This window comes from Mytilus californianus, unplaced genomic scaffold (genome assembly GCF_021869535.1).
Source record: "Mytilus californianus isolate M0D057914Y unplaced genomic scaffold, xbMytCali1.0.p SCAF_12, whole genome shotgun sequence".
In the NCBI taxonomy this organism is placed as follows: domain Eukaryota; kingdom Metazoa; phylum Mollusca; class Bivalvia; order Mytilida; family Mytilidae; genus Mytilus; species Mytilus californianus.
The window spans coordinates 51310782-51331115 of NW_026262604.1; the positions used below are offsets into that span (position 1 = coordinate 51310782).

A 20334-nucleotide genomic window follows, 5' to 3' on the forward strand; every position below is an offset into this window, starting at 1 on the left:
CCGGGTGCGGAATTTTCTCGCTGTGTTGAAGACCCATTGGTGGCCTAGGGCTGTTTTCTGCTCTTTGGTCGGGTTGTTGTTTCTTTGACACATTCCCTATTTCCATTCTCAATTTTATTATACTTATTGTTAAAAAAAACGTTGCGAAGTAGACTATATAAATTACAAATTTCAAATAGAGTATAGATGTTCAACTGTTACTTCTTTGAAAAACATTCTTTTACATTTAACTATAACATAGAATATTGGTCCATGTATATTTGCGTCCATTCGTTTTTAGATAAAAACAAATGCTCATATCCTAAAACAAAACATGCCAAGCGAAAGTGTTTTCATTTTTCGATTTTTGACATCACAATCCAAAGCCAAAAGAAAAAGACATTATATTCCATTTCCATTGAACTGTCCGTCATATCGACCACTATAAGTTAGTCCTTCTTATGTTTTTCGGTCCATACTGAACACAATTAGTCTACCCTTATTTTCAATTTTTGGGGTCAGTTTATCGCCATCACTCCAACTTTTTTTCAAGAAAACTTTTGAGAACAAATCATAATTTTTCACCACTTGCATCATGTACGGTGCCATGTTTAATCCACCATATTTTACATAAGTAAATGCTTGTACCAAGTCCGTTCGTTTGATGTGTTTGAGCTTTTGATTTTGGCATTTTATAAACATGATAAAGGACTTTCCGTTTTTGAATTTCCCTTGGAGTGCGGTATTTTTGTTAGTCTACTTTTTTATATTAGAATTATATGATTCACGTTCATCAATATTGACCACTGAATATTTGTTTATTTCTTTGATTACATTGGCAACTTTGTTATTGTTTACAGTTCAGTTCAAATATATCTTAACAATGTTTTTTTCCAGCTTTCCTTGGTGGCATTTATTTTTCCAGTATCTATTTCCCTTTGTTCCTATCAATCTTTTCTATTTGATTTTCTTAATTGGATTTTCTATGTAATAGCTACATAAATTCAGGTTGTTTTTCGAAAGAGTTTTCCTAACTCGACTGGTAAAGTTATTTCCTCTATGGGCTGCAAGAACTATTTGTCTGCGCAGAATTTCCCACTCTATGGTTCTTGTGTTTCACGCAATGTCGATAAAGAAGGCAAGTATGTTTTATCCATAGTTATAGTAATTGGTTCTGCTCCTACTAGAGTGAATATATGATGTATTATTTGGCAATCCTTTTCTTTTTTCCGAGTATATTCCTTTCTGTCAGCTCTTGCATTTCCTTGTCAAAAAGGTTTATTACTTCAAGTCCATAATTGCATCTTGGTACTGCATATGTTCTCTACAGTTTATACGCTACAACTAGTGAAAAACACACATGTCGTACATGCAAGCCAGCTCTTAATAGACAATATACAGTTGCCCTACTAGTTCTTGTTCTTTCTGAGATATCTACCCGGTTTCGTTCGTTTCTCTTAATACCAAGGTGTTTGGTCTCTTGTGTTCTATGGATGACATTCTCTTCAAATTTAATTATATTACATCCAGGCCTTTTGCATTATGGGATACAGCTTCAGATTTATTTGGGTTTCTTTTCGCCAGGTCCCTATTTTTGTAGTGCTGTACTATATTACAGATTCCCTTGTACATCTTCGATGCTATTTGCTAGGACAGCAATATCATTTGCACATGTAGGTGTCAGGACTTATATATCAATAATACTTGCTCCTAAGCCACTTTTTACAACACTATCTAGTATCACATTGGTATAGCATTTGTAAAGGGTAGTTGATAATTTTGCGCGTAAATATATTCCCTGTAGTACACTAACCTCTTCTGTGTATTGTCTTTTCCATTTTTTCTGAATACTCATTTCTTTATATAGGTTTCTTAGAAATATCTCTTCCATAATGGTATAGTTTATTAAATAGGATTTCATGGTTCCGTTTATCAAAAGCTTTTTCTGCGTCAAGGGTAGTTATTATTATCATTATCTTCAGATTCTTACTTTCTGCTATTGTTTTTGATATTAGAAATCTGTTATTAGGAATCTGCGGTTTAAGTTATTATATGTTTTTCTGCGGTTAAATCTCTTTGCGAAGCATAGGTTTGGGTTTGTGCCTTTCTTAATATTCATTTTGCTGCGGTCATGTTAATCTTAAGTTGATTATTTATTTCTTGGATAGCCCCGTTAAGCTTCCATATTATATGTGTTGCTCTTCATTGCTTTGATGCCGTTCCTATTTGTTCATTCCATATTGCCTTACGCTTTGGTATTAATCTCATTTGTCTTCTATATTGTGGAATTGCTGCTTCTCTAGCTTTATGTAGCGATTTTTTTCTAGATCTTTTATATTTTACTCAACTTCTTCTTTTGAATTTCGCATAAGATTTATTAGGTCTTTATTTGTGGATTCTCTGTATATTTCATTGTTACAGTCAGTGCATTTAATTTTAAGTATATAAAAGTAGCTTTTTGTCTCAGCTTTTTCAGCTGGCATTCCAAGGTAAGTAAGGCAGGTGCATGATCAGATGTATTCTGTAGGTCAATATCAAGGACATCAATTTTGTGAACTTTGTTTACAATTTCGCTGTTTTCTGTGAAAGCGGAAATAGTCAATGATGGAAAGTTTCTTTTATTTAGGCATTTTCCAGTTTGTTCTATACCTTTTTTCTTTGTAGAAGGTTTGAAGTATCGTATCATGCGGTGTAGAAAGTCTATGCAACGATACACTCATGTCTCCACAAACTACTATCTCGTGTGTATCTTTTTTATTTCTTTTATTTTTTTTTTATTTTGGTCAGGGTGTCTTTGTATTTTATGTCTGCATTTTTGTTATCAGATAGCATATATACATTTATGAGACGGATTGGTTTATCTCCATTAGTGTATACTTATTGCTTGTTTAACAGTATTTAACAGGATTTACCTGTATGAGATAAGCAGAAATCAATATTAATACTTTCGACTGATTGAATTGCACCTGTTTTTTTGGGGCGCAATTCGGTGTACTTTAAACGCCAATTCCATTAACTTATTCCTCTCAGTTACTGAATAGTTTGTACACTGAACATTCATATTCCATTCTGTAATTTTAGTCATCATCATTTTTTTTTACAGTTTTCATTATATTCCTTCAGTCTTTTATTACAACGTTTAATTGTAGAATTGGATTTACGCTTACTTTTGATATTGTCTTGATTAGTAAACACAATTAAGATTCGGGCTTTATCATTTTCTTCATGCACCGTACATGTAATTTTACAAAACTGTACACAACACATGCAACATGCACAAGCATTCTGTATCGTACTTGTCAATAATGGGGAGTCTTTCCATGATGAAATAATAAACACAAATTTTACCATAAACCTCCTTCGGGGCCTCTTCTAACACTGTAATGCTTACATCATTGATAATGTCAATTAACGACGGAATTTTTCAAAATAAGGAAAAAGACTTAATACTGTTACGTCAGAATCACATGAATTTTTCATTTAGCTTAGCAAGAACATAAAACAGAGTGTACTTTCACAGATGACGAAAACAATGTCCATACACATCAATGTCCACTCGATTTATAGTCATCGATATTGAAATATGTCAACATCCATTGTTCGTCAAATTTCATGAAGACAAAATAGACCGCCTGACTTATGAATTGAAATAATAATTAAATGTGATTAATGAAACATAGACTTTTTAAATTTTCTTGTTTATATTTATAAGAAATGAAATTGTAATATGTAAATATTAAATGAATTACTAATTTAAATTATATAATGAAATATACTATTCAGATGGTTAAAATATATATATTTCATTACTATATCACATAAACAAGGGATGTAACTTCTGATAAAAAAAAAATAAACCCAGCCGTTAAAGTATACACAGTAGGTATCAGATCAATAGTAATAGAATCATGGATAAAGTTGACGAATGCAAAATTCTTTAACAATCTTAACATTCAGGCCGCATGATCTATACCATTTAGTGTTGAACAGTTGGTAATCTAAGATGATTAGAATTGATGACTAAGGTCATAAGCTAATATTACTCGAACACTTAGGACGACAGTATGTTATACGCTATTTAGATAAATTATAAAAAAAAATCTGCAAGTGCATACCACACATAGGGGATTAGCATACCATCTAATGATTCACATGGAAGCAAAATAAGATAAATAACCATACTCTGGCACCTGAATTGATAGACAAAAAAATAAAGAGAGGACGTATGATTGCCAACAAAATCCTCCAGAGACCACAAAAACGTCGATATTATCAACTATAGGTCACCGTAAAGCCTTCAACCATGAGTACAACCCATATCGTGTACCCTCCGAATGGAAAAATGTGAAAATGTATCAATTTATAGCGTCCGAAGCCCTTTTAGGGATTTACCTTCATCAAGAGGGCCGAATGGAAAAAACCAACTACTAGATTTAAACTGTTTGTATTCTAGCTTATTTCTTATACGTCTCTTTTTGATAAACATGTATGACAGACAGCTACCGACATCAATATTCTCCAATTTTGAGATCAGGAATTAATTCGGCAGGCCAGAAATTAATCCAGATTTGCTTATATTTAAGCGCTATGCATTTTGTCGGCAATTTCATAAATTTATCAGCCAGCACAATTTTGATATGGGGAATCAGTTTAAAAAACATATCTATGGCACCTACAACCAATTTCGAATAGTTTCTAATTCCTTAATATAGAATGTTGATTGAATTCTAGCACAATAACACATTGATCATGACATGCGACTTTTTAACAAATTATCCTATTCCCCATCCGCAATTTTTACTTACTGCAACTAAGACATGAGGAATCTGTTTGGTAAAAGCAGATTATACCGTATTCTTAATTTTAGTTAAACAGTTAAAATAAACAGTTTTATTTGTTTTATGGTCGATCTTTCCCTCAATTTTCAAGAAATATCGATTGCTGACACCAGCAAACAATTTTGAATAGCATACTATGGTTATACATCGTATGTTAATTTTGTTAATGAAATCTTAGCACTAAAAGCTAAACAAATTGAAAGTATTTGTTTCATTAGTCACCATATTTTAATTCATAAGTCAGGCGGTCTGTTGTGGAACACAACATTTGACAATCAAGTGTTGTTTTTGCGTAAACGAAAAAAAAAACTTTTCACGAAAACTCAGGTTAATCAGCCAATTTGATCCCCATGTGTAATATTGTGAGTCAATTTTGACAAAGCATAAAATAACCTTTTAACAATTTTGTTGCAATTCTTGCTATAAAAATTACTCAACATTTGTATTTTTTCACCAAAAACTAATGTATTTACCCTGAACTTGTCGAAACTTTTTAAAAGAATTCGAAAGGGACCTTCCTTAAATATGTTTCAACACTGTATTTAATTGGTCAAGACAAATCATGACTTATGGCATGACATGAGGTGCTGACAGACGGATAGACAGACAGAATGAATATTATAGGGCACCGCCGACTTGTCGTCGTACCCTTTAAACTAGGTAAAATTGTTAAGTGGACTAGCACGTATATCTCAATTTCATCTTTAGACGTCACAGAGATATACGTAAAACTCTTCATAGCGTCAGTGCAAGATAAGTAAAAATGGCAAAGGACGGAGACGGTTATCATTGCTGTTCTTCATCTCAATCATTGTTTAGTTATACAATCAAGATGGAGTTCTTTAAGTTGAAAATTGACTTTGGCATCGGTTTGAGCAGTTTTCTTTGCTTTAGGTTTAATTATATTACGCTATCACTGAAGAACACCACTTCGGGTTATATCAACAATCTGACAAATTATGAATTGGCACATAAATTTAACAAATTTATCAAAAGTTGGCCGATAAACTCATTGTAAGATACAAAAACAATACAAACATTTAGACAATCAAGAGGCACCTTAATGTATTTCTTAGATAACTTAGATATATTTATTTTATTCAAAAATTTACAATAAAGCGGCGGTGCATATTCCCCAGGAAGAAAGCAAAAGGTGCACTAGAATACGGAAGCCTATTTAGAACCTCCCAAAAATCTATTTTGAATTCTAGTTAATGAATTTGAAAAATAGAGATTATGGATTAAATCATTACGTACATGTCAACATGAATAATCAAAAATATGGCGGAATGAACAAGTTGACTGTGGGATAGCTCCCGAAAAAAATGCAAGTAAATGTGTTTAAAAGTGTTTTACTTAACCAAATTGTTACTGATGGTGAACTTAAATGAACAATTGAACGAATGATATGATTTTTTATGGAAGGAAAAAAGCGAAAAAATAGCAATAATACGAAATCAGGTTTGACTCCACCTTACAAAACAGGTTCCAAGATGGCGACGAATAATCAAAACAATATGAACATATCTCAAGTTTTGACACAAGCCCTTGAATCTTTACATGGATCCTATACTGAAGTCCCTATAAACAATACGGTGAACAACAATCATACATTTACATGCAGTCCTAATCAGATAAATCAACTTCAACAACATGGTACTCGCCCAGTTCTGCAGAGCACCCCCCTACTAGTTCAATCTTCTGTTATTTATCAACAATCAGCACCTGTTCCGATGCAATTTTTACCACCTTCTGTTCTATCATCCGTTCAAAATGAAAGCCTAATGCCTATCCCGAACGTCACACCACAAATGATATACAGTAATATTAACGACACAAACCACAGATTACAACGTCTAGAACACATAATGAATGACAAACTGTCTAAGTTAGACCTACTTGATATGTTTGCTGAGAAATTTGAAAAACTTGAAAACCACATATCCAAAATGAGCAATGAAATAAATGATACCAGAAATGTTCAGCAGAAACACTCACAAACAATAAGTAAGCAAGACAATTATCATCATCACATCGAAGATAAATTGAGGAATCTTGAAAGATCAAACAGAAAATTGGAAAGTGAAAATTTCGAGTTAAAACAAAAATTTCTTGAATTACAATCTTATTCCATGAAGTACAAGTTAATTGTTGGTGGTATACGAAATCGAGATGGTTATGAGGAAAATACAGAAGAAGTATTGAGGTCTTTTCTTTCGGAAGAAATGGAAATTCCTAATGTTGGAGATTTACAATTCAAAAATGTACACCGACTTGGTGAGCGGTCTGACGACAAGGAACGAAGCATTATTGCCCGTTTTACTAGATTCAGTGATCACGAGAGTGTTAACAGAGCAGCTGCGAGTAAATTAAAGAACAAACCACAATTTTTATATACCAGCAATACCCGCGTGAAATAAATGACAGGCGTAAAAAACTCATCCCGAACATGAAGGAATTCAAAAGGCAAAGACGACACGCAAAGCTAGTGTACGATAAACTCCTTGTAGATGGTGAAGTAAACTACCCTGACGCCCATCGTGAACCCAAGCCTACAATTCCAGGTCAACCGTTACCTAATAATGGTGGAGATTAGGACAACACATCAGACATTGATTACGGTCATTTAACTGACAATCATAATACTTTGAAAATAACCTTTTTAAATGTATGTGGTATCAAATCAAAACTTTTAAATCGAGATTTTGATGTATTGATTAAAACTTATGATATTCTGATATTTGTTGAAACTAAAATTGATGTGTTTTACGAGTTAAAAGTACCAGATGGTTATAGCTACTTTGCAAAAAATTGACAAAAATTTGTGAAAAAATCAGGGGGTATAGTCGTAGTATTTAAAAAATCACTTTCTGACTGCATGAAATTTTTGAAGTCAGACTCAGAATTTATTCAGTGGGTGGAATTTTCATTAAATTGTACTAAAACTTTGATGAGCAATAAATTTCTATTTGGATGTATTTACATCCCTCCTGAAAATTCGAAGTATACTTCAGAAGAAGCTTTCACTGAGATAGAAGAAGAACTTATATTTTTTTCTCATGATATAAATAATATTGCTCTTGTTGGTGATTTTAACTCAAGAACAGAACATATGAGTGATATTGTTGAAATAGACGAGAATCTGTTTGATATGTAAGATATTGTTAATGCATCTGAAATTATGAATGAAAATACATTGTTTGTAAATAACTTTATAAAAAAGGGTATCCCTCTTGAAAGGTGTAGTGAGGACAAAATTATTGTTAACAATTATGTCAGAAAATTAATAGAGTAATGCAAACGATGTTCATTATGTTATGCAAATGGTAGATTGCATCAGAATAAATTTATTGGAAAAACACTTGTAAAGACGCAATTCTTGTTGATTACCTTATTTTGTCACCTGATATGTTTGACCTTGTTATTGAATTTGAAATATTTGACTTTAATCCTACACTATCTGATGTTTATAATCAGAAGCATTTTCTTTATGCATTACAAACAAAAATTACACTGGTCAACAAAATAAGAATAACAACACTTACGTTCGATGGAACACACACAAGGCACACGAGTTTACACAGGTACTCAGCGATGACACGGATGCATTGAATTTAATCAAACACACCCTCGAAAATTTTCAGACGGAATCCGTTACACCACTACAGGTCAATGACCTAATTAGTGAACTCAGAAATGTACTCTAAGATACGGCTTCAACTGCATTTGGACCAGCGGGTAAACAGCGTCAAAGATCAACTCAAAACAAACCATGGTTTAAAAAAGACTGTAAGATTATGCATGATGAGTTCCACAGAGCAAGAAGGAAATACAAAAAAAATAAGACCGCTGATAACAAAACACTGATGAATATGAAGGCTAAAGAATACCGACAACTCCTTAATAAGAATTATAAAAAATACCAAGAAAATTGCGCAAACGAGCTTCGATCATTATCAAAAACAAACACAAAAGCATTTTGGAATATACTTCACAAATTTTCAAGTAAAAGAAAAGATAACCCACAAGTGGAGATTGACACTTTTTTTTGAATATTTTAAAAAGTTTAGATGCAAGTGAAGATGATGAGGGAGATTTTAGTTTGAATATTGATAGTATTTGTGAAAATCCTGTATATGATGAGTTTTTAAATGGAAAAATAACAGAATTAGAAATATCTGAAGCAATAAAGGAGCTGAAAAATAACTAAGCTCCAGGTACAGATAACATTTTAAATGAATATTTGAAATATTCAACTCCATTGTTAATTTCTATATATTGTGTGCTTTTTAATTTAGTGTTACGATACTGGTAATATTCCAGAAAGCTGGACCAGTGGAATTATAAAACCTGTTTTTAAAAACAAGGGTAATCCGTCTGACCCTGATAATGTCAGGGCAATCACTCTTATCAGTTGCCTAGGGAAATTATTTACGTCTGTTATAAATTCTAGATTAAATATTTTTGCTAACGAATTGAGTCTCATTTCCGAAAACCAAGCTGGTTTTAGGAAAGGATATTCAACAGTTGACAACTTTTTTGTATTGCATACTCTAATTGAGTTATATTTTTCGTTTGTCAAGAAGCTTTATTGTACTTTCGTCGACTTTCGGAAGGCGTTCGACACCGTCTGGCAAACGGGGCTATGGACAAAATTACAAAATTGTGAGATTAAAGGTAAATGTTTTAAGGTTATCTTTAACTTGTACCATGACATTAAATCTTGCGTTCAGTATAATGGTGACCAGTCTGAATTTTTCCCTTGTCTTACTGGTGTAAGGCAGGAGGAATATTTATCACCCTTTCTTTTTTCTATATTTCTAAATGATCTAGAAAGTTATTTCAGCCAGTTAGACGGTGAACCTCTTAATATTATTAAAGAGAAGCTCAAAAGTGAGTTGCACATTTTTTATAAATTATTTGTTATTTTATATGCAGATGACAGTCATTCTGTCTGAAAGTATGGAAGGTATGCAAAGAGCTCTAGACATTTTTCAATCATATTGTGATATATGGAAACTGCAGGTTAATGTTAATAAAACTAAAGTTATGATTTTTTGTAAAAGAAAAACGAGACAGAACTTATTTTTTTTCTTTGCAAGACTGTAACCTTGAAATTGTTTATACATATTCATACTTAGGTGTTATTTTCAAATATAACGGAATAATTATTAACACAAGGACAAAACTTGTAGAGCAAGCCCAAAAGGTGTTGTGCTGCATTTACAAACTATTTCGTAATGAATCAATACCTATAGATATACAATTAAAAATGTTTGATTATATGATTGAACCAATTTTATTGTACGGTTCAGAAGTGTGGGGTTTTGAAAACTTAAAAATTATTGAACAAATCCACTTGAAATTCTGTAAAAGAATTTTGAAAGTTCGAAATTCAACTGCATCATTTATTGTTTATGGAGAACTTGGGAGGTTTCCACTCGAAATTCGGGTCAAATTGAGGATGATTTCTTTTCGGAGTAAATTAGTATTAAATGAAAATAAACTTAGCAGTACTTTATACATGTTAATGCTATGTTTAAAAAGCAATCATGGAGTGAATTTCAAGTGGATAAACCACATAAAATCTATATTTAATGAGTTAGGCATGAGCTTTTTTTTTAAACCAGTTTGCTGTATACGAAAAGGCTTTAGTAAAACAAATTTTGTGTGACCAGTTCATACAAAAATGGTACAGTGATATACACACCACATCGCGTGGACAATTTTATTCACTGTTCAAAAAGAGTTTTGAAATAGAAAGATATCTTATTAATTTACCGGAGTCATTTAGAATTTGGATTTCAAAATTTAGAACTGCACACTTACGATTGCCTATAGAAACTGGTAGATGATACAATATACCAAAATCAGAAAGAAAATGTAATTTATGCAAAGAGGATATTGGTGATGAATATCATGTATTATCTATTTGTAAAAATGCAGAGATAGTAGAATTGAGAAACAGATATTTACCACAATATTAAAGAAATAACCAAACATTGTAAAAATGGAAGGTCTATTGTCACTTTGCAATATTGAATTATATAAGAAATTGTCAGTGTTTATCAGAAAACTGTCTTCTCTTCTTTAAATTTTGTTTGTATTAATTTGTTAATCACATGTTCATTTCTGTCATATTTAATGTATATATGTTATCAATAATGACCTCTTGTAACACATTGTAAATGTGTCTGAGTGTTTTCCTAATAAATATTGAAATCTTGAATAACATAATTTATTATCAAGAGTTATGATTCGTTTGGACGGATATAATTCGTGATACGGAATCTTTGAAATTAGCAAACACATATTTTTGTAATTCGGTAACATAGGATTGTATTATTCGTGATTACGGATTGAATCCGTTTTACAATATTAAAAATTCGTTACCACGAATTTGAAAATATACGATAACAGATTAATTCGCGATGAAGAATAACATAATCATGATTACTGATTCCACATATTCGATTTCATTAATTTTATGCTAATAACGAAATTTATAATAAGTTATTACGAAAAATACTATCTGTGATAACGAAAATTGATCCTTGATCTCGAAATACAAATATGAGTAATAATTGATTTCTCAGATTCGTTATCACAAATTATATCCGTGTTAACTCATTACAAATTTAGTCAATATGATTTAAATCAGTGATCACGATTTTTTAAATTCGTAATATCGAATTCAAATTATGTTTGTTTTAAAGGTGCTTCCATACTAGAGAAGTCTAACCATATCAGTTTAAAAAAATATGTCTCAGGTATAGGGTGGAATATCTAAATACGTTTTTGATATTCAACTATTTATTTCATCAGGTGGAATGGTCATTAAACCTGAGCCATACCCTTAGGCGCATTGAATAGGTCTTGACATGGTAAGAAAGTATATCTATTGTTTTATGGTCACCACTCGTCGAAGAGGGATATAAAGAATAAGCGAATAATTAAACAGTACAATTGCGTTTGGATATAAGCAATAAGCTCTCTAATCCCATGCTTGAAAGAAAAATCCAAAGAAATATTTAAACCAAAAAATGAAGTAAAAATACATATTGGTGCAGTATTTTACAACAACAAAAAAACAGAGGTTTCTCTGACCCAAACTTATTTCGCTCGTCTTAGAAAAGTTTTTGTAAGTACTGTCAATTGAACAATAACCAGTCAAGATATATTTATGATCTTCATTAAAACTATTGCTCGTGCATTCACAATTATCGATATATGACCCTTTTTTTTCTGATTGGGTTGTTGTCTTTTAACTTATGCCTAAAATCTTCTTGTAAGAATACTAAAACAAAAATTTGCATGCACAGCTGTTCAGGAATGTGGGGTCCTACACAGAATAAAAGTTTAAATTTTCTATCTATGCCGTATTGCAACTATCTAATATTAAAATAGTCTTACCCTTGTCCTCATCTGAACCATCAAAATCCACTAACTGGTCAAGTAGGCTTCTTGTTCGCGGGTATATTAATAAGACAACACTTATTTGATTTTTAATTCCTTTATTTTCATCAAACATTAGAAAATTCACGATGATAATATTTGACTTGTTTCCTGAGTTTGAGTCAGAATAATATGCCCGAGTATTTGTCTTCCTGTGGACTTTTGCCATGTGAAAAAGCATGTTTATATTCTTACTCAGCGTGTCGGTCTTCCTCAAAACAGGGTTCATATTCACATCACATTAATATATTGTCGTCCTGATATACTTTTGATACTTGCCCTGGAATACATGGTCTAAACCAATTAATTTCTAACTCTATGTATGTGTTTTTTCTCCTCTTAGAAAGGTAATCAATGCAATGTGCTGCTTTTCTATTTGATTTTAAAAATAAATTATTTCTTTTATACTTTTCAGCAATAAACATTAGATAACTTTCAAACAATTTAGTAGTAGGAGCTAGTTTTTTCTCTTTTGTGGGTCCTTTGCAATGTGTTCCACAATTTTATTAATGTTTCTCACTTTGTATTAATTGAATAGGACAAGTATTACTGTTGTAGGCTTTTTGTATTTTTTCCAACGAATTATTTAAATAAAAAGATTGATTATTCTATAAATTCCCAGAATTAAATCAGTGAATCTGTAAAAATAAAATCTTAATTTTTTGGGGGATTTTCTAAAATTTCTAGTCTAAATCAGGGATTTTATAAAAGCTCTAATTAAAACCCCTGATTTAGACTTGTCTAGAGATTCACTGTAACATATGGACTTCGTCTTAGTTGCTTGATTACGCCAATGCCATGGCAACTAAAATAAGGTATCTTAGGAGCATTATAGTGCAAGAATACGTTTTAATTATATCCATATATCAAATTACAAAGCATTATAATATATGATGCTGTTTTAAGTAGCGTTCTGTCTTATAAATGTAGGACATTTTTTCTACATCATTTTTATTTTTTTGTAAATTAAGGCTAAGTTATACTATTACAATAAAAAGCAATAAAGCGGCTTATTTATGACGATATATAAACTTATAAAGCATTAAAATGATGTTCTTTTAAGTAGAATTCTGTCACTAGACTCAAGGTAGCGAATAATAAGCCCGCGTGAAATAAGTTGTATCAAGCTAGCGAACAGTAAATCAGCAAAAATTAAGGTGTATCAAGCTAGCAAACAATGTGCCTGATCATGCCGAAACAACAGAAGACTTGCAAAAACATGAAACGTCCTTTGAAATCTGATGACAATCATTTCCAGTAGGAAGACGAAATGCATTTACATCTTCAGAAAGACAAATTTGATTAGTTATTTGTTTATTTTATACAGCATAATTCTGTTTGACACCCGGGTATCTCTTATGATCTCTTATATGATTTTAAAAATTAATTTAAGCTATACCTCTCACTTTTTTATGTTGACATACATCTTAAAATGCCCTAGTATTGTAACATTAATTCAATGGATATTGGCACTACCTCTTTGATATTTCAGTTTCGCAAAAAGTCAATAGATGCATATGCATGTTAATCTTTTGTGTTACGTCGCTGATTCGTTGACTATTAATGATGAAATATTCATATCGTAAAAATTGGTAAAAAAACATCAGGTTTGGATCGTTCTTTCTCCCCTCATGAACAGGTAACCACTTCCCTATTTAATATTTTCTTGATCCAAACTGAGTAAGCTAAGCCAACCCAAGTAGGCCTCTATAATTTTACTCTTCCGTTGAAAACAAATCATGAAAACAAATAAACCATTGCTGTTATAAACATTGTATGAAATGAATGTTAATATGTAATGCATGGTGGGATCATGGGATGATTAAGTGAACAAATGCGATTTTGATTTTAGATGTAGAACTATTTGAAACTGATCAAAGAACAAAAGAGACAACGTTAAAAATAAGAAAGGTCTACGATGTGAAGTTTCAGGGAAAAGGGGCAACCAACGCATTCTGTTTACAGAAGCAGGAGTTACATGGGTATAAAATTATAGTCACTTGAATATCGCAAGTCTCGTATTGGAGAAGGGTGTCTGTTTATACTCAATCATGTCTGATCTAAATGCGAACATTCATTGAGTGCTTTAACAGGTCTTTAGACAGTGCAAAACATTTAACTTTTCTCAGTTGTCACTTTCGACCGGGCTCTCTGTGCCAACAGAACACAGGAAATTTATTTAATGTTAAATACTAGTATATGTTAACGTCTTAAATTCGGCTTAATGTTTGTCACTCGACTTGAGCATGTTGAGATAGCAAGAAGTTTCTTCTAGTAGTCTGCAGAGAGATGGAAATCTGTATGATTCATTCGTCAGCCATCAGATATTGGGTTTATCCGAGTAAACTGTATTTCAGTTTGATAGTATTTATTCCCAAAATGTATAAAAAGGTCATCATGGTCATCGTTAACCCAAACCAAAATTATACTGAAAGTAAAGCAATGTATTGTCTTTCGGACACTAAAAAAATCATTTTGCTTATCGTAGTGCTTCGATGCAATATTTGACCATAACATGTAAAATTTGCAAAATTGGGGAAATTGGCTCTACCCCTTTGTAATTCTGTATTAAAATACAGCTCTAAATTGTATTTTGAATCCGATAATGTTTTTATGTGAATATGTAAAACTGTTACACGATATGTTACCTTGTACGTCATCTTCAATTTACAATTTCCAGACCACTTCTACATTTTGACCTTATGAATGAAATAATGGAAATCGGCCTTGCCCCTCTTTTAAAGATTTTTACAGTTTGTTCTTATGTTGTGCTGTTACACCACTGTCTCAGGTTAGGGAAGGGTTGCGCGCTCACAAATAAGTTTAGCCCCGCAACATTTTGTATGTGCCTGTCCCGAGTCGGAACCTATGTAACAGTGGTTTGAATTTTTCATGTCGGGGTTTATAGCCGACTATACGGTGTGGTTTTCTCATTGTTGAATGCCGTACGGTGTCCTATTATTGCCGCACAATCCCGAGAACAATAGACGAACAACATATTTTGAAACGTCAGATTGCGTCAAGTCACACAAATTACTATACTGTCTTTAATGGTCACTGAGTTTATTTTGAGATTTCTTCTGATGTTATGGCTAAATCCAAGGGTCTTGTTTGCTTTAGACGTCATGTTCTGAATGTGTTTGATCTACTTTAAATTTGACGATATTGTTACTCCGAAGTATTTTACATTTTCAACTGAATCAAGAATGTGACTGTGCATATTATAATAAAAATTAATAGGTGTTTTGATTGTGGTCACTTGGAGTATGTTCAATATTAAACGAGTCTTTGAGGAATCTTTATTATAAATGAAATATAATAAAGAGAGTTAATATTAAGCAATAGTGGAAGAAAAGGAAATTCTGGTGAAATTTGTTCGATTTCGCTAGCTTCACTTCAAATATAAGTCCGATTACGGTATTGATAATATTGTATCAGAAACTGTTAATATCAGACGTTTTCAAGCTATGTCATGTATGTGTACGCTTCGGAATGGAATCAAATTTGGCAAAACAAATATTTTTGAGTCAGGTGAAATATGTGTTGTATACTATGACATGAATCCCAAATATCCACTACAAGGGAAGTAATCCGTTCTGACCTTTTCAAGTCATCATTGACCTGACGAATGGCCAATGGAAATATCGCAATTTTGTAATATATTGGAGGATAGGCCAACCAAATAAGCACATTTTTTGTATCACTGTTTTATATAACATTCCGATCAATGTAATACGAGACATGTGTCTTGTCAGGAATATTACAGTTGTTTTCCATTCGTTTGATGTTTTTAAGCTTTTGATTTTGCCAACTTTCCGTTTTAAATTTTCCTTGCTTGGAGTTCGGAATTTGTGTTATTTTACTTTTTAAAATAGATCATAACAGGCCACAACCATGAGAAAAATATATTTTCATACGCAAAAACTATATGCTAATCACCAAAATACACGTATTTAATGCAAATTAACTGAAGAATTAGTACGGTTTTTCTATGGTCTAAAAGGGAGGCGAAAGATACCAAAGGGACATTCAAACTCATAAGTAGAAAAAAAACTGATAACGCCATGGCTAAAAAAAAGAAAAAGAAAAAGACAAACAGACAAACAGACAAACAACAGTACACAAAACACAATATAGAATATGTAAGCATCTAAGTATCCCATGATGATTCAGTTGAGGTCATCAGTCAAATTTCTAAATCAATTTACTCGAAGCAACAGAAAGCTATTTGTTATTGAAAGATACTGCAATTGCATGCACATATTTTTACCTGCATATGTAACAAAGAAATCTTAAAATCAGTGATTTTATAGAATCCCGTTAACTTTCAGTTTTGCATTATCACTTAATTGACAAGAACTATAAAAAAAACGTATATGTTCTGATAAAGCATTGCTAATAAATAGCAAAGAGTTTAATTCCTCATGGCCAGTTCAGAAGGATCAGTTATGTTAATCATGTTTTTGTCAACTAGAAAACTTTCTGTGAACAACTAGGTATTTAAAACTTGTTTTTCTATATATATGATATATGACCAAATACATGTTTGATACATGCATACACAAGGTCATGTTTTCCTCTTACTGTTAATGAGGTATTTACACTGAATCCATTGGATATTGGATGTGCAATGATTGATATGAAAGTCCTAGATACAAATCAACATGATTTTTTATTAGTTGTTTTGGCTTTGAAATAGCTTTCAGTAACTGCGAGTACTCTCTGATCTGTAATATGTGTCTTTTGTGTTTCTTGTTTTGTTTTTTATTTGTGATTTGTATCAATCTGATGAGCTAATTTATCCTTTTTCAAATGATGTGTATTGTCTGTTCTTGTGTTTTACTGTTGCACCACTGCCCCAGGTAAGGGGATGGTTTGGCGCCAGCAAACAAATTTAACTCTCAAATTCTGTATCTTCCTGCCTAATGACAGGTATATCATATTTATTTTTCTTTCGATTATTGTTTTATACATAAATCAGTTCGTTAGTTTTCTCATTTGAATTGTTTTACATTTGTCATTTTTATAGTTTACTATGCGGTATGGGTTTTGGTCATTGTTGAAGGCCGTACGGTATCCTATAGTTGTTTAAAACTTCTACGTCATTTGGTTTCTGGTGGAGAGTTGTCTCACTAGCAATCATACTACATCTTCTTATTTTTATATATGATTTACACATCAAATCAATGATTTCATAAAATTCCCTAGTAATTTTTTCATTGATTTTATCAAAAACACCCACAAAATCACAAAATCTGCTAATATAAGAGAGAAAATCCTAGGGACAGTAAACAAAAATAAAAAACAAATGATACTTTTGATAAAAAAAAAAAGAAGACAACACCATGGCCGATGAAGGCCAAACAAAAATAACAACAATCTACCCAGAAATTTAAAGAGTGAGTCGCATGAACTCGACCAAAACCAAGAGTGAAATCAGATTCTCCAGAAGAGTCACCTGTTTCTATACACTTTCGAAATGTTTAAGGGACTTTACAAAATCATTGATTTTACCAATTTACTGTTTCATATTTCAGCATGCTCTTTAATATCAGTTTCAGACAGACAGAATCACTTTACACAAGAGGTCGAAGGAAATGGAACTAGTAATTTACATCTTTTGTATAATGGTCGCTTTCATGTTTTCCGGACGGCCAGCTCTACAGACAGAGAAATCTGTTCTTGAGCTATTTCCAGATTACGTTAGTTTGAAACAAGACTATCAAGATTTGAAACAATACTATCAGGATATGAAGGCTGAATTAGCAGCCTTTAAATCGAAGCAGAATGGTAAGTTTACATAAGGAGGAATTGTTGCAATGAATTGACACATAAAGGGGTGTGATCAGAGCCATTTTTTTTAGGTATGTCCAGTGCACGATGTAGTGACGATATCGCCGATATTGTCAACTTCGTTCATGATTTATACCTGCTCGCAACATTGTCTTACTTGTTGTCTTACTTGTTGTCTACATCGTTGATATCGCCCACATCGTTCTTCTTGCTGTCTACATCGTCCCCCTTTCCTGTCTACATCGTTGACATCGCCGACATCGTGATGTTGACAACATCGTGACGACATCGTCTACATCGTCCCCCTTTCCTGTCTACATCGTTGACATCGCCGACATCGTGATGTTGACAACATCGTGACGACATCGTCTACATCGTTTTTCTTGCTGTCTACATCGTTGACATCGCCGATATCGCGATGTTAACAACATCGTGACGACATCGTCTACATCGTCCCCCTTTCCTGTCTACATCGTTGACATCGCCTACATCGTTTTTTTTTAAATAAAGAAGTGTTTAGTTTATCAATTTCAATTTCAAAAAAATGTATTTATATTACGCCTGTGTCGATGTTCTTAATAGTGGAACTTATTTGGACAGTTTTTTAATGTTTGAAAATCTCTATCCTCCTCCTCCTCCTCGTCCGCCTCCTTCTCGTCGTCCTCCTCCTCCTCCTCAACATCTTTGCGATGTTGACATTATAGATTACGTTGTAATACAGTATTTTGACATTGTCTTTTTCGCGATGTCGGCAATGCCAACCATGCAGAGACAAGATGATGAAGGGATATCGACAAAGTACAACACAATGTCGACATCGTTGTATTCAAAATTAACAATGTAAACACGAGTAATGTGTTAGCGATATCGGCAATGTAAACGATGTAGACAAGAGTATGAAACGATATCGACAACGTTGTACAACATCGTGTCGACATTGTCTACTTCGCAATATCGTCAAAGTCAACGATGTAGACAAGAGTATGAAACGATATCGACAACATTGTACAATATCGTGTCGACATTGTCTACTTTGCGCTATCGTCAATGTCAACGATGTAGATTAGAGTATGAAACGATATCGACAACGTTGTACAATATTGTGTCGACATTACCTACTTTGCGATGTCGACAATATCGGTACTACTTTGTACACTGGACATGAATGATTTTTTTACTCTTAAAATTACAAAAATGGTTAAAAAGAGACGGAAGCTATAAAGGCGAAATTCAAATCTCATTAGACAAAGAAAAACTGACATCTTTATTGAAAAAAAAACGAAATACGACGAAACCTCATACAAGTCAACAAAACATTACAAAGAAGACTAAAGACTGGGCAAAACGAGTCCCACAAAAAACTGCGGTGATCTCAGTTAGTCCGTAAGGGTAAGCAGATCCTGCTTTACTGGTGGCACCCGCCTTACAATTCTTCTATCTTTTCAAAACAACATAATTATATAAATTTAGTTGATTAATGAATGGAGCGGAAACTATCTAATGGTTAAAAAAAAGTAAAACAACAAAATTACTGAACTCCAAGAAAAATTGAAATCGGAAAGTCCCTTAACAATTGGCAAACTCAAAAGCTCAAACTCATCAAACGAATGGAAAACAACTGTCATATTCCTGACTTGGTACAGGCATTTTCTTATGTAGAAAATGGTGGATTAAACCTGGTTTTAAAGCTAGCTAAACCTCTCACTTGTATGACAGTCGCATAAAATTCCAATTTACTGCAGAAATATCATTTGTAGTGTAACTGTAGTGTCAAATTGATATTTAGATTGACATATCATAACGATATGTACAGTAATACATAAATTTAGTTTACATGATACATGAGCAACAACTTACTCAAAAAGATTTTTCAGTAGTCAACCTGTTTGAATCAGACATCTCTTAGCAAAATATCACTTTTTGCTACGCTGGACATTTCTCTTCTCATCTTAACATCAGAATTCAAACGAGGTTATTTTCGAAGTTTATCTTAAATGCATTGTTTAAGGCAACAGGCAAATTATTTTATCTAGACATGTTAGATTGTCTTACATTGTCCTGAAAGATTTGTAACATTACAGCCTGATTCAGCAGAAAGACTCTTGAAGGTTTCATTTTATGAAATAAATGATATATTTGTTATATTATGATTCTTTCCGAGCATTTTAATATTAATGTAATTAGTTTTCATTATTTATTGAAGGTATTTTTCCTATTTAGTCCGAAAAAAGAATTTTAAAGTCAAACAAACATTCATTGTTCAGTAGTT

General features: G+C 32.5%; 1 protein-coding gene across 4 annotated transcripts in view; it reads left to right on the forward strand.

The window, feature by feature from the left end:
- Positions 1–20334, forward strand: part of LOC127721972 (short-chain collagen C4-like) — a 56807-nt gene that overhangs the window by 8358 nt on the left and 28115 nt on the right. For 2 of the 4 annotated variants that reach the window (XR_007991552.1, XM_052228820.1), the window contains exon 2: positions 17810–18062. The exons of 1 other annotated variant lie outside the window; for it this stretch is intronic. Coding sequence is in view for 1 of the 3 variants with exons in the window: in XM_052228820.1 (XP_052084780.1) it covers positions 17870–18062 (193 nt within the window). In the remaining 2 variants the exon portion in view is untranslated. The remainder of the gene's footprint in view (positions 1–17809; positions 18063–20334) is intronic. One more of the 4 variants, XR_007991553.1, reaches the window with a different exon arrangement.